The sequence below is a fragment of the Caretta caretta genome, chromosome 4, assembly GCF_965140235.1.
Source record: "Caretta caretta isolate rCarCar2 chromosome 4, rCarCar1.hap1, whole genome shotgun sequence".
NCBI classification, from domain to species: domain Eukaryota; kingdom Metazoa; phylum Chordata; order Testudines; family Cheloniidae; genus Caretta; species Caretta caretta.
Genome location: NC_134209.1, coordinates 106,293,806 through 106,309,898, shown reverse-complemented (window position 1 = coordinate 106,309,898; position 16,093 = coordinate 106,293,806). Strand labels below are relative to the sequence as shown.

The 16,093-nt window shown below is 40.0% G+C and overlaps 1 protein-coding gene across 4 annotated transcripts in view; it reads right to left on the bottom strand.

The window, feature by feature from the left end:
• Positions 1 to 16,093, bottom strand: part of ATP8A1 (ATPase phospholipid transporting 8A1) — a 249,471-nt gene that overhangs the window by 181,150 nt on the left and 52,228 nt on the right. For 2 of the 4 annotated variants that reach the window (XM_048848472.2, XM_048848473.2), the window contains exons 6-7: positions 11,539 to 11,579; positions 10,078 to 10,151 (exon numbers count right to left, since the gene is read on the bottom strand). In XM_048848472.2, coding sequence (XP_048704429.1) covers positions 10,078 to 10,151; positions 11,539 to 11,579 — 115 coding nt within the window. Of the gene's footprint in view, positions 1 to 1,640; positions 1,715 to 10,077; positions 10,152 to 11,538; positions 11,580 to 16,093 lie in introns of all 4 variants that reach the window. The other 2 variants (XM_048848471.2, XM_075127954.1) reach the window with 1 other exon arrangement.

The following is a 16,093-nucleotide window of genomic DNA, read 5'->3' as shown; positions in this document are numbered from 1 at the left end:
CAAAGAGGTCTTCCCTCTTTTTATGTAAACCTTGTTCTCAAGGAATGAGACTACAAGTTTGAGTTTATGCAAGATACTGCAACTGGAGTCATGCATTGATTCAGACTCATGCTACCACCTCGCCATGTATTATCATTATACCATATTTCCTATGTCAACAGACTTAGTCTTAAATATTAACTAATAAATAATAATAAACATTTGTATAGCACTTTTCATTCTTAGTAAGACATTTTCAGATACAAATTGAGTAAACATTATTAGTCCCATTTTACAGATGGGGAAATTGAAGCACAGAAACATCAAGTGACTTGCCTAAGGTCACATGGTGAATAAGCAGCAGAGTCAGGAATGATGGGTTCAAGATTTCTGAAATGTTTTACTCAGCTGTCAGTTCCTGGACAGGAGCACAGAATCAATAATTTAGATCTGTGGTAGAAATTTAGCTTTGTTTTTGTAAGGGCCCAGGAAGTCATTAGAAATACTTCGAGTAAATAAATAGGAATTTAATCTCTATGGTGATTTGAAATCTTCTAGGTTTTAAACAGAAAATGCTTTTACTCTCCTTTTTAAAAAATTTAATTGGAAATTCAATATTATTAAATAAATAAATAGAGAAAGTTTAAAGCATGTTTTTAATCAATGCTGAATAGTAGCCAATGTGCCATTAACTTTATCTTGTGGCAAATATTTTGAATTTTTTAAAATGTATGGATTACTTCTTCATATTTTAACTGTATGCTATTAAAATATGACATTTAATTATCACAATTATCTCACTGATTTTTTTCTTGGGCAACTTTTCTAAGAATGTAAATGACAGACTTCCATTTAGACTGTTTTAGTATAGCTGATTCAATAAATGCCTTTGTCTAATTTTTCATTAGTTTAACAGTCACAAATAAACTCATTTATGAAGCACTTTGAAAAAGCTAAGGCAACAAAGACATTACAAATAAGAGACATGCTAAATTGCAACCATTTTAGTAGAATGCAAAGTAAACAGATTACAGTTAGATCACAGCAGGCTGTTTGATTTGTTAGTGAAAAACAAAAGAAGGTGCAGCCACAATACAAACACTCGTATAAAGCTGAAGTATATCAAAGAAACATGCAATTTTCACTACACACAAGAATGGAGCTATTTTTCCATCACATGCAGTACAGAATGTGCAACATCCAACTTTGTGCAGAGGGTCCTAATAAAAATGTATCAAATGTTAATAATTTGTCATATTATATAATTTATCGAAAACAATGAGTTGCCTATGGTTCAAATGTATTCCTCTCCACTTGCCTGAAGTACAACATGCAAAGTTATACTATGGTTTCACAGTGACGGTTTGTTTTATGAAAATTTGCTTCGTAATTTCTGTGAATATAATACAAAAATATACTCGGGAGGAGTGAAACAATTTTTCAGTATTTGGGAATACTACTGTACATTTATATTTTTTAATAACCTATATAAATATCTTGATCAACTAAATCCTTTCTACTTCAATAAAATTCACCTCTGTAATGTGTTTGTTTTTAAGACAGTTGATATCAACATAGCTATTCAGACAAAAATTGAACTACATTTTTCAAATTTGGTACATGAGGACCCACATACACTGTGCAACCAGTTTTATTCTAACCTTGATGACAGACTGATGAGATCAGCTGGGAGATGCTCCCCATTGGTCACTTTCACTATTTCCCCTACTGCCACCTACATATCCCAGTTTAAAAATGATTAGAACAGAAAAATGAGTAACGGGAAAAAATCAAATGGACAAAGAGACAAAAAGAGACGAAGTCTGAAATTATTATACAAAAAAACAATACATGTTAATAGACACATTTGATGACAATTTTTTCAAAATCCATTTAAATCAGGTCAGAGAGCAGAAGACAATATATAAATTTCTGCTCAACCAGCTTGCTTTACTTTAAACACAGATTCTAAGTTTCAGAAAACTTTGATAATGAAGTTAAAATAAAATGCGAGCATCTTATGTTCTCAAATCACAGCTTATATAAAGGTCCCAAAGCAGAGATACAGCAGCATTAGAAGTAGTATTCAACTTTTTCTGAAAAGGTAGGACGACAAGTATCTTTACATGTAGATAAAAATCCAATTTAATTTGCATCCAATCATAATTTATAAACTTTGATTCTAAGTATTATTGATACCCAAGTATTATAATATCCAAATATACTTAGTACTGTCTCTACACAGTATGTTTGTACAATGCCCAGCACCGCAAAGCCCTTGCCTCTAGAAGCTACCATAATAATATTATATTGCTTGGAAAATAATGACCATTTGACAATATTTTATTTATCTTAATATACAGACTGGATAGAAGGCTCAGTGAGATCATTGTTGTTTTTCTGTAAAAACAGATGCAGTTGAAGGCACTATCTGGCTGACAAGCATGTGGCACACATTTTTCCTCTTCTGAAGAAATTCAATACACATACATACACAAATAAACTATTCTGTTTGCAGGCACTCTGTCATGGTACAGAAATGCAGGATGGAGGGAAACTTCAGGTCTGTCAGCCCTTTGCAGCCTTGGGGAAAAGAAAGTCACTCTTGAGACTAAAGAAATTCCTCAACTCTCCAACTTAATATGACCTGTATAAACAGACTATGTTTATCCAAAGATAGGAAAGCCACAAAAATATGAATAATTAACTTATTAATTTTGTTTCTTCATCTGGGGATGCACATTTTCAGTTTCTTAGTGGCCATTCTACTTCACTGAGACTCACAAGCAGAAGAGTCAATAAGAACACAAGATTCTTTTAGTCTTATTTTACACACTTTATTTGATTAAATCCTCATCTCTCTATAACTTCAGCTGAGTGCTTTCATGGCTATAGTAATGATTCAAAAATGAATATCTGCTGACAGAACAAATAACTTTATAACAATTGATGAAAAACTCTTACTAACCTGAACTATCGGGACTAAATTAATTATTTTATCGGTCCTCCAAGCACCACATTTCAAAATGATGTCCCCTCCTCAAGGTGTTTAAAACAAAAAAAACTGTACTGAACCTCTCCTAAATGGTCCTAAGACCAGAGACCTGGACTGTCAAAATGTTGGGATAGGCTTGTCTTGGAGAGACTCACAAACTTTAGAAATGAGTGTCCTCATAGCTTCCACACCTCTGGCCTCAGAACAGGGGGAAAACAAACTTTCCCCGCGATCTGATAAAACACCATGGAAGCATTAACATGAACAACCAAGCCATACAAATACAAATATTCCCTTGTAGTCTGTGGATCTGGTACAGGGGACTGAAAGCATGGCAAAGAAACGTGGTTCCAAATTGTTAAGAATGTACCCATAAAGTTGCTCCGTCTTTCTCAGGCTCTGTTATTTGCGCAGGTGTTTCCCAATAACTTAGAAGCAGACATGTTTGGACCACAGATGCCCATCTAAAAATCCACCTTGCCTGTTGATCAACAACACAATAGTCAGAATGTCAAGCCCCACCATCAAATAACTGAATTCTGAAATCTCAACAGCACTCAGACAATCCTCATCGCAAGGATGTAAATATATAAAGGAGATGCTTCTTTTGTCCATTTTCCGTTTGCTGGAGCCTTTGTGATGTAAGTCCATTCTGAGTTTGTCAGTTCAGTCTCAAAAAGAATCATAGAATCATAGAATATCAGGGTTGGAAGGGACCCCAGAAGGTCATCTAGTCCAACCCCCTGCTCAAAGCAGGACCAATTCCCAGTTAAATCATCCCAGCCAGGGCTTTGTCAAGCCTGACCTTAAGAACCTCTAAGGAAGGAGATTCTACCACCTCCCTAGGTAACGCATTCCAGTGTTTCACCACCCTCCTAGTGAAAAAGTTTTTCCTAATATCCAATCTAAATCTCCCCCACTGCAACTTGAGACCATTACTCCTCGTTCTGTCATCTGCTACCATTGAGAACAGTCTAGAGCCATCCTCTTTGGAACCCCCTTTCAGGTAGTTGAAAGCAGCTATCAAATCCCCCCTCATTCTTCTCTTCTGCAGGCTAAACAATCCCAGCTCCCTCAGCCTCTCCTCATAACTCATGTGTTCCAGTCCCCTAATCATTTTTGTTGCCCTTTGCTGGACTCTCTCCAATTTATCCACATCCTTCTTGAAGTGTGGGGCCCAAAACTGGACACAGTACTCCAGATGAGGCCTCACCAATGTCGAATAGAGGGGAACGATCACGTCCCTCGATCTGCTCGCTATGCCCCTACTTATACATCCCAAAATGCCATTGGCCTTCTTGGCAACAAGGGCACACTGCTGACTCATATCCAGCTTCTCGTCCACTGTCACCCCTAGGTCCTTTTCCGCAGAACTGCTGCCTAGCCATTCGGTCCCTAGTCTGTAGCTGTGCATTGGGTTCTTCCGTCCTAAGTGCAGGACCCTGCACTTATCCTTATTGAACCTCATCAGATTTCTTTTGGCCCAATCCTCCAATTTGTCTAGGTCTTTCTGTATCCTATCCCTCCCCTCCAGCGTATCTACCACTCCTCCCAGTTTAGTATCATCCGTAAATTTGCTGAGAGTGCAATCCACACCATCCTCCAGATCATTTATGAAGATATTGAACAAAACCGGCCCCAGGACCGACCCTTGGGGTACTCCACTTGATACCGGCTGCCAACTAGATATGGAGCCATTGATCACTACCCGTTGAGCCCGACAATCTAGCCAGCTTTCTACCCACCTTGTAGTGCATTCATCCAGCCCATACTTCCTTAACTTGCTGACAAGAATACTGTGGGAGACCGTGTCAAAAGCTTTGCTAAAGTCAAGAAACAATACATCCACTGCTTTCCCTTCATCCACAGAACCAGTAATCTCATCATAAAAGGCGATTAGATTAGTCAGGCATGACCTTCCCTTGGTGAATCCATGCTGGCTGTTCCTGATCACTTTCCTCTCATGCAAGTGCTTCAGGATTGATTCTTTGAGGACCTGCTCCATGATTTTTCCAGGGACTGAAGTGAGGCTGACTGGCCTGTAGTGCCCAGGATCGTCCTTCTTCCCTTTTTTAAAGATTGGCACTACATTACGAGTCCTTCCACCGTAACAGGGATAAAACTTCCCAAAGTAACCAAGAACTCTGAGTAAAATTCTCCAGAAACTGCTGTTCCTTGCTCAAGAACCAATCACATTTTAGCAACCTAAAATAGAGCCTGGCCTATAGAACCATGTTAACATAGAATGCACAATCTACTTGAGAGTGATCTGGCACACAAACTTGAAGTTCTGGATCTGATTCCAGATCTCTGTCACTCATTCTGAAAAGAGAATACTTTCTTGATATCGAAAAGCATCCCCAAATGAATGAATTTAAAGAAGGAAGCACAGAAGGAGCTCTTTTCCAAACACATATACCATTCCCAGTCCATACCAGCCCATAAAATCAAAGAGCTGTAAAGCAGTTCTCTCATAGCCCCCACATTGTTCTTCACCAAGTGGAGTTAGGATACAGGAGAGAATTAAACCCCCTGATTGTGGGTGGAAGGGAAGGATAAAGACTGGAGCCCCACACAGCTTATCAGGTCACTGCTGCTTCAAAAGACCTACTTCTGATGCCATGCATGAGGAAAATTCAGGGCGTTACTGTAGTGTATCTGGTGAAGACGCTCTCTGCCGATGGGAGAGAACTGTCCCATTGGCATAACAAATCCACCTACACAAGAGGTGGTAGCTATGTTGGCAGGAGAAACTCTCCCGCCAACATAGCATTGCCCAAACCAGCACTTAGATCAGTGTAACTTACGTTGCTCAAAGGGGGGTGGGCATATTCATCTGGATGACATAATTTATACAGACGTAAGGGGTAGTGTATACCAAGCCTCACATGACTCTGCCATCTCCCCTCCTTCTTTTCATACTTAGCATATAGATCCTATAATGACTGGAACTATCAAGGCATCTTTTTGTGTCTCTCTCTTAATGTCGGTCACTACTCCTCAACAAAACAAGAGAGCAGAGCACTCCTCAACTTCTACACTCCTATGATAATGCAGAGAGGACACATTGTTTGTGTATGAAAGGGGCCTTCACCAAACCTTCAGAAAGAACTAAAAAATTTCACTTTCTCAGATGCTGTGCTGCCTAACAACATATTGAAGGAGAAGGAACACCTCTGAGTTACAAATTTCTATCCCAGGAGGACAGAAATGGTAATAGGCTTTGGAAATAAGTACTAACAACATAAGAACGGCCATACTTGTTCAGACCAAAGGTCCATCTAGCCTACTATCCTGTCTTCCAACAATGGCCAATGCCAGGTGCCCCAGAGAGAATTAGAAGAACAGGTAATTATTAAGTGATCTATCCCATTGCCCATTCCCAGCTTCTGGAAAACAGTGGCTAAGGACACCATCACTGCCCATCCTGGCTAACAGCCATTGATGGACCTATCCTCCATGAATTTATCTAGTTCTTTATTGAACCTGTTATAGTCTTAACCTTCACAACATTCTCTGGCAAGGAGTTCCACAGGTTGACTGCGTTGTGTGAAAAAATACTCTCTTTTGTTTGGTTTAAACCTGCTGCCTATTAATTTCATTTGGTGACCCCTAGTTCATGTTTTATGAGAAAGAGTAACACTTCCTGTAGGGAGCCAGGGTGGCTCCCCTCCGAACCAGAGGGTAAAGAGCCACCCTTGCAGCCTGAGTGGGCGGGGCCAGGCCAAACTTCTGCCAATCCCCGGAAGGGGAAGGGTGGGACAGGAAGTACAAAGGGCGGGGCCCTCTGCCCAGTGAAGAGAGCACCAGGGAGGGAGACAGACACAGGCTGCTCCCTCGTGATCCTGCTGCTGACCCAGGCGAAGCCCTGGGCATGGAGGAGCCTGACCAGGAGGAAGGCCTGTGGCAACCAGGGCTGCCAGTCGCTGAATACCCAGAGGACCTGGAGGGGTCTGACTGCAGCCCGGGCCAGCATGAGTCCGATACTGAGGGGAAGCGGGAGTGGACCGCAGCGGAATACTCAGACGAGATGGAGGGACCGGAGCTGCCCGCAGTGGAATACCCGGAGGAGATGGAGGGACCGGAGCTGCCCGCCTGAGAGACCGGGTAGGAAGTAGCCCAGGGGCCGAACTACACCGTGGGGTGGGTGTGTTTGGTCAGCGGGCGCAGACGGCCCCGCTGACCCAGCGGCGGGACTTTCGCCTCCCGCCACTGTCAGGGCCCTGGGCTGGAACGCAGTGGAGTTGGGTGGGCCTGCGTTCCTCTACCCTGGCGCTCCCCTGCCTGAGGGGCGTGCTACTGACTCTTGCCGGCGCTCCCCTGCCTGAGGGGCGCGCTACTGACTCCGGCCGGCACACCTTCCCTGCTAATTCCCCAACGCCCGGAAGGTGTGGCTGAGGCCTGCCACGGAGACCATAGCTCTCCATCGCCCCTAGGGGCTCGGAGGACCGACACCTGTCACACTTCCTTATTTACTTTCTCCACACCAGTCATGATTTTATAATAATCTTGCCATAAAGCAAACAGAATAAATGATTCATTAGAGAGTGTGCTTACAACCCAAATTATTTTATGTTATTACATCAGCACTTCACAAAGATATCTACTCTGTAATACTGGACATCTGGATGACATTAATTCCATGACCTATCGGGACCTCTGAAATACTACAGATTGCCTTGCTAATTAAGGATTCATAGCTTTAAAAAAATCCTTCAAATGAAAATTCCTTTCACAGTATCTATTGAATAAAATGTTACTTTTTGACCAATGACTTTAAAAAAATATCCGTATTCTGATCTCAGTTCAACATATAAAAACCAGGAGCTATTTTCTTGTGATTTAATTTTAATAGAACATTAATTGCAATAAATTATTTTTTTTCATAGCTGTTTTGACCATTAAAATGAGAAGTTCATATCATATACAGAAAAAGAAAATAAAAAAGGTAATTTTAAAGGTAAATCATTATTATGTGGCTCTTTGGGGAAAATCTGTCTCCTCTCCCTAGTTTTGTGACAGGTCATTTCTTGTATTAAACAATCCATAGATTGTAATTAAGGAATATACTCTCTCTCTCTCTGATTTTAGATTATCATTAGGAAATGTTGGTTTTAACTGATGATCTACACTAACAGAAATCCCCAATTTATAACAACTCACCTCCTTCCAACCCAACCACCTTTTATAGACTACCAAAGATCCTTATCTTGCAAACACTTTATGCACATGAATGGTTTATTAACTTCAATGAATTAAGCACATGCATAAAGTTTAACCCCAAACACGCACAAACACTCTGAAGTTATAAATGCTTCCATTGGAGCCACTTGCAAGGTCCTTTACAGTCAGTCCCCACTCGGCCTATCATCCCTCATTCGCGATCAAGTTGTCAACTTAGATTTAGGGTTTCTAGTGCCTTGTGGCACACAAGGCAACCCATTTTTCCCCACTGTCTGTCCAGAGCAAAATGTTTGACTCCATTATAAGTTGTCTCCATGATGGCAACATCCTTCTGGATCATCTTGAAATAGGTTGGTCTTTGCTGTCCATGTCTTCTCTTCCTTTCGGGTGGAATCCAGTCTAAGACAGACCTTATGCTTCTGCCTCAGAGAAGTCTGCTGACATGGGCCATCCACCATAGCCATCCCTGTCTGATTACTGAGTCCATTGTCTGCTGACCCAGACAGCGCAACACAATTCCAGATTGGTTACACAATCTCTCCAATGAATTCCCAAGATTATTCTCAAACAAAGCCAGTGAAATGCATTCAGCTTCCTGCCACATCATCTGCCACATTTCCAAGGCATACAGTACTGCAAAGCTATCTTATTATCCCCCTACAAATCCCTCCTCAAAACTCTCCTTTGCTGTGATTCCTACCAGAAACTTGATAGCTGTTAGGCTGCTGGTGTGCTGAGATCATTGCCCATCATGTGGGCCAATACTGCCTGTTTACTTATACTTACACCCCTTCTCCCCCCCAGCTTTCTGCATCCATTTGATGTCTCTTGGTTTACAGACTAAGTTTCTTTGGGCAGGAACAGACTTTTTGTTGTGTGTTTGTACAGCACCTAGGATCCTGGTCCATTACTAGGGCTCCTAGGCCCTATGGTAATACAAAAAAATAAACAAAATTAGAAAATAGATGCATACAACTGCAAATCAAAATACATAAGTTATTCTGCAGCATTTAAATAATTCTTATTTCAAAGTATTTGTTAGAATAGGTACCGCAAATAGCGCATGACCTGATCAAACAGATTCTGAAAAAAGTACATCTTTTACATAGTAAAATCTGGATTTCATAAATAAAACTCTCCAAGGAAATGATGATAAACAACCTCTAAGAATATTCATTAAAAAGAAAAATGATTAGTTTATACTATTTATGATTTTATGCAGTGTTGATGTTATGATTAATATAAACAGAGTTTTTGTTTCATGTTTAAAGATCGAAGCTTTATATAATTTGAAAACTTGGATGGAATATACAGATATTCTATTTAACATCTACATATTAAAGAATGAAAATAAATTCTCTGTTCATAAAAACATCAAATCATAGGTAAAATTTCATAATTGATAATTTGGTGGTTACTCAGTTTAAACTAACACAAAAGTAAATCTGAACATAACCATCAAGATTAGCAACTATTCATAAAAACAGACTTTTCTTGTATGGGGCAAAACATCAGTGTATCTTTAAAAATGACTGAATTTGTTATTAATATAGTGAAAAGTTAATTTGTCTATTACTGCATTTTGCCATCTAGCCAAACAGATCCATTCACTATATCAAACAACAGATTTAAGTCTAAATGCATTAAAGGTCCTGGTAATATAATGCCCCTAGGGGATTAGCAGACCCCTCTAACAAAACTGACTAGTACAATTCCTTTTATTTATTATGTATGCTAAGCATGAAAAAGTGTTTACGATTTTAAATACCCAAATACAGATTATTTTTCAATACTAAATGTAAAATTATGGTAGAGGTAAAGAATATTTCTGTTTGTCTTATTTCCTTGGAGCAATCACAAAATTAATGCAGGGTAGAGAAACCAGCCTCTACATTGTAAGCATCAGTGGGCATCTCTACCTTGATGAGAGAAGTACAGTGTCAGCAGGTATATACTCTTTGCCTTTTATTATAACTATATCTCCAACATCTACCTGTAAGAAAACTGGGAATTGGTTAACAGTCAAACACAGAATCTCTAACTTTTATTCATAGGTAAATCCTCAATTTGCCAAAAGACAGTTCAAAATTTAGGCAACAATTTTCAAAAGAGTGTAGGGGTATTAGGTCCCCAAATCCCACTGAAATGAGGCCTAGTCGCATTGTATTCCTGGCATTGAATATATTCCACTTTAATCTCCCTTGATATTGGGAACTCTTATTATTGTTGTATAGTCAGATGTATATTTAGCCTAGCTACACAAAAGGAAATTAGTTTCCCTAAACTCAGAGTTCTGTTGCATCACAGCAGATGCCTGCTCCTGGTTCCAGCTAACTTGTATGTAACCCATGCAAACAGATGTGAACCTCATGAAATTAAACCTTTCCTGTTTGTAATTAGATGATTTCACAGGGGAAAAAAAAAAAGATCTGATTGGATCAAATTTACTGAAATCTCAGGTTACACAAATCTATGAAAGCTGTTTTTTTGACAAACATTTGCAAATAAGAACATAAGAACAGCCATACTGGATCAGACCAAAGGTCCATCTAGCCCAGTATTCTGTCTTCTGACAGTGGCCAATGCCAGGTGCCTCAGAGGGAATGAGCAGAACAGGTAATCAAGTGATCCATCCCCTGTTCCCTATTCCCAGCTTCTGGAAAACAGAGGTGAGGGACACCATCACTGCCTATCCTGGCTAATAGCCATTGATGGACCTATCCTCCATTAATTTATCTAGTTCTTTTTTGAACTTTGTTTATAGTCTTGGCCTTCACAATGTCCTCTGGCAAAGCATTCCACAGTTTGACTGTGCATTGTGTGAAGTAGTACTTTTTGAACAGTACTTCTGTTTCCCTAATTTACCACTGCTCTATTACCTCACAACAACGCCTAAAGTTTTAGTATTTTAAACACAGGGTAAGCTTTGCAAATATATTAAGTAACTTTAAAAACATTTTTACTAATCTTTGCTCAGTATATAAAAACTGAGCTATTTTCTTGTCTATTAATTTTAATAGTGCTAAAGGTACTTATACAGAGATGTCATATGCTAATATCCCAAGAGCTGAAGACATTCAGGCAAAACTTTCCTTGAAATATTATTCAGGCAGACCTTTCACTGAACTATTAATGATAGTTTTGCCTGAGGGAGGAATTTGGTTTTGGGCCTAAAAGTATATTTTATTAAACAAGCTAAATTTAATATTCTAGAAAGCACTACTAAAAACTGAACATTTTTAATGCTTTCCATCATACTTGTAAATTAATTCATATGACTGTCATTTACTCTGATATCAAATATATAAACTGTATCAAACGATAGTATAAACATAAAATTTACACCCCTTAAGAGCAAAAACAAAAAAACAAATACACACCTTTTCCCAATGGACAATCTCCCAAGCACCATTTCTCAATACTGAAAAGCAAAGACACATAATTAGACTGTACAACAGTAAAACTTCTGGTTATAGGTGACACACCTCTTGTGTTCCCTGTTACTAAAAATCATGTGTATAAAATAGAGCAGTATACTCACATGGCATTTTACTGAACAATACATTCTCTGCTATTTCAGGTCAAGCATTTCAATTATAAAAATTAAATTTTAATTTGTACAGCACCTTTCATACAAACTACATATAACAAGACTTTATAGGGTTAGAAAATCATAGAAATGTAGGACCGAAAGGGACCTCAATAGGCCAACTAGTCCAATCTCTTGTGCTGAGAGAGGACTAAGTATTATCTAGACCAGTGGTTCTGAACCAGGGGTCCAGGGCCCCCTGGAGGCCCCCAAACAGGTTTCAGGGGGGGCCACAGAACCAGCATTAGACTTGCTGGGGCCAAGGGTAGAAAGTTGAAGCCCACTGTATGGGGCTGAAGCCCAGGGCCCTCAGTCCTGCCACCTGGGGCTGAAACTAAAGCCCGAGCAATGTAGCTTCATAAGGGCCCCTGTGGCGTGGGGCCCCAGGCAATTGCCCTGGGCTTGTTACCCCCTCATGCCAGCCCTTGCTTTCATATGCCAGAAAACCAGTTACTGTAGCACATGTGGGCCATAGAATTTTTATAGCATGTTTGGGGGCGCCTCAGAAAGAAAAAGGTTGAGAACCCCTGATCTAGACAGTCCCTGATTGGTGTTCAACTTGTTCTTAAAAGAACTCCAATGATGGAGACGCACAAGCTCCCTAGGTGATTTGTTCCACTGCTTAACTACCCTTACAGTTAGGAAGTTTTTCCTCATGTCTAAACTAAGTCTCCCTTCCTGCAATTTATGCCCATTATTTCTTGTCCTTTTCTCAGTGGCTAAGGAGAAAAATTTATCACTCTCTTCTTTAGAACAGTCCTTTATGTACTCTAGACTGCTATCACATCCCCTCTCAGTCTTCTCTTCTCCAGACTAAACAAAACCAATTTTTTCAGTCTTTCCTCATAGGTTTTCAAGTCCTTTAATCATTTTAGCTGCTCTGGACTCTCTCCAATCTGTCCACATCTTTCCCAAAGTGTGGTGGCCCAGAACTGGACACAGTACTGCAGTTGAGGCCTTATCAGTGCTGATTAGCGCTTACAACACTCCTGTTAACATATCCCAGAATTATATTCACTTGGTTTACAACAGTATTACATTGTTGACCCATACTTAGGTTGTGATTCACTATAATCTCCAGATCCTCTTTTGCAGTACTCCTATTTTGTATTTATACAACAGATTATTCCTTCCTGAGTGTAGAATTTTGCATTTGTCCTTGTTGAATTTCATCCTATTTAATCCAGTTAGTCAAGATCATTTTTAATTTTAATCCTGTCCTTTAAAGTGTTTCCAACCCCTCCCAGCTTGGTATCATCTATAAAATTTGTAAGTAGACTCTCTGTGCCAATGTCCAAATCATTTGTGAAGATACTGAATAGAACCAGACCTAGGACTGATCCCTGCAGGACCCCAATCAATATGCCCTTTCAGCTCCATCACGAGCCACTGATAACTACTCTCTAAGTATGCTTTTCCAGACAGTAGTTCTCAAAGATAATCGCTAATGGCTCAGATCTCTTCAATCAGTTTCTTAAGTATTCTAGGATGTATTTCATCAGTCCCTGCCAACTTGAAGACATTTAACTTCTCTAAGTAATTCATAACTTGTTCTTTTCTTATTTTAGCCTTAGATCCTACCCCATTTACTCTGTAGTTCTCTATCTTAGTCATACAATCACTGCTAACTTTTTGGTGAAAACTGACACAAAAAAGGCATTTAATACTTTGGCTATGTAACGGATTTGGCACCCACCTCTCATGAGTGCCCTTTCAGGTTGGGCGTGTCTGCGTTCTTTAGTTCTGGTGACCCCTTTCAGTGGGTCTCAGGCAGGTTTGTCAGTGACACAGCGCTCCAGCCGAGTCACACTATCTGCATGTTAACCAGCACAAACCGCTTCCGGGTATATGGTCCACTGGGGCCTGTCTCTCCTTAGCCCTCCTTGGGCTTTGGTCTTTAAGTAGTCCAGCCCTGGTATGGGGCTGTAGCCCCAGGGCTTCCTCCCTGGAGACACTATCTTCCTGCAGCCCTCTCCAGGCTCAGTCCCTATTCAGTCCTACCAACCAGCCAGGAGCTCCCTCCATGCTCCCCCCCCAGTCCCTGCTAGCAAACCATCCATGGCCCTGCTGCTCTCCCAGGCAGCCAGGCCTGCAGTACTTTCTTCTCTTGCTTCAAGCAGCAACTAACTGGTGCTTTGTTCTGCAGCTCCTTTTATAGGGCCCTCCTGGGCCCTGATTGTTTGCCTCCCCTGCAGCCACTCTAGCCTGCTTGGAGGACCTCTCCACTTCTCCTTCCCTGGCATGGATGTGGCAGAACCCTGAGGCCTCCAGCAGGGGGCCTTTGGGCCTATTCCACCCCATCACAGGCCATTGCTCCATTTTTTGTTATCTTTCCCTCCTCATTTAGTAATGGGCCTACCCTGTCCCTGGTCTTCCTTTTGCTTTCCATGTATTTGTAAAATGCTTTCTTGTTACCCTTGTTACTCATTCTTCGCAATTTGACCTAGTTTCCACTTCTTGTAGGACTCCTTTTCAAGTTTCAGGTCACTGAAAATCTGGTTAAGCCAGTGTGGCCTCTTACCATACTTTTATCTTTCCTATGCATTGTTATAGTTTGCTCTTGTGCCCTTAATAATGTCTCTTTGAAAAACTGCTAACTCTCCTGAACTCTTTTTTTCCCTTAGACTTGCTTCCCTTCCAATTCTCTGAGTTTGATAAAGTCTGCCTTTTTGTAGTCCATTATATTTACTCTGCTGTTTTCCTTCTTCCTGTTCCTTAGAATCATGAACTCTGTCTTTTCATGATCATTTTCACCCACACTACTTTCAACCTTCAGATTCTCATGTAGTTCAGTTCCTCTCTGTTTATCATAATCAAATCCAGAATAGCCAGTCCATCAGTCACTTTCTCGACCTTCTGTAATAAAAAGTTGTCTCTAATGCATTCCAAGAACTTGTTAGATAATCTATGCCCTGCTGTATTATTTTCCCAACAGACATCTGGGTAGCTGAAGTCCCCCATCACTACCAACTCCTGTGTTTTGGATAATTTTGTTAGTTTTTTAAAAAAAAGTCTCATCCACCTCTTCTTCCTGTTTAATAGGCCCCCTGCCATGACATCATCCTTGTTTTTTACCTCTTTTATCCTTACCCAGAGACTTTCAACAGACCTGCCTCCCTTTCTGTCTCAGTGCAAGTATATACATCTTTGATAGCAAGGCAACACCTCCTCCCTGTTTTCCCTGCCTGTCCATCCTGAACAAGCTGTACCCTTCTACACAAATATTCCCATCATATGAATTATCCCATCAAGTTTCTATGATGCCAATTATCTTGTATCTGTGATTATTCACTAGTATTTCTAGTTCTTCCCATTTATTCCCCATACTACTTGCATTAATTAATTACAGCATAAAATGTGTATGAAGCAGAATGAAATAAAAATTTAAGGAAAATTAAGACACATTTTAATTCGATTATGATAAGTGATGCTCCCAAAAATATTAGATTCTGGAAGAAACACACAATCTGAACTGAAATCTTATAAAATTACTATAGGAAACAATCTCAAGAATACTCTGATGAAAATGCTAACATGATATCCTTTTATTTTTATTACAAATCATTTATAAGAAGCACCATATCCACATACATGGCAGTTTATAAACACAGATGAAGACATGTTCCCTGCCCTGAATAATGCAGCATTTAAAAAAAACCAATATAAATTATTGGACAATAGATAAAGTGAGAGTGTGGGTATTACTAATGAGAAGAGAATAGGTATTACTTTGAAGAACTGGAATTTAAGTAGGGATTTGAAGGAGAGAGAATGCAAGGAAGAGAGGGAAAGGAAGATTGTTCCAGATATAGGGAACAGCATGCTAGAAGATTCCAAGCTGAGGCTGGGAAAGAGGGTAAAATGAAAGAATTGGGCACTGGAAATGGAAAGGAGGAAATAAACGCAAATATGTTGGTGTGGCATATTTGGCCTAATAGGTGAAGATGAAAAGCCTGAATTTGATGCAACAGGAGACAAATACTTTTTAGGTATTCAAAGAGGTGGGTGATCTGGTCAGAACTGAGAGGAGAGAACATGACTTTTGATATAGCATTTTGGTTTGCCTGAAGACAGAAAGCAGAGAAGGCAAGAAGGCCAAAAGAAGATTGTCATGTAAGATGGCCAAGGCATGAGACAAGGTTGTTGCAATGGAGATAGCAAGGAAAGGTGGATTTTGGTGATACTGAAGAAGAAGAATAAGCAACAAGATTTAGCAACCATCTGCATATGAAAGGTCAAATAGGCTGCAGGCCTGGGAAATGAAGAATAACATACCTTAAATAAATAATAAATCCTTGTTGTTCTGGTGGCTTTTCTCAGGCAGAAGGAAATACAGGTATATCCTT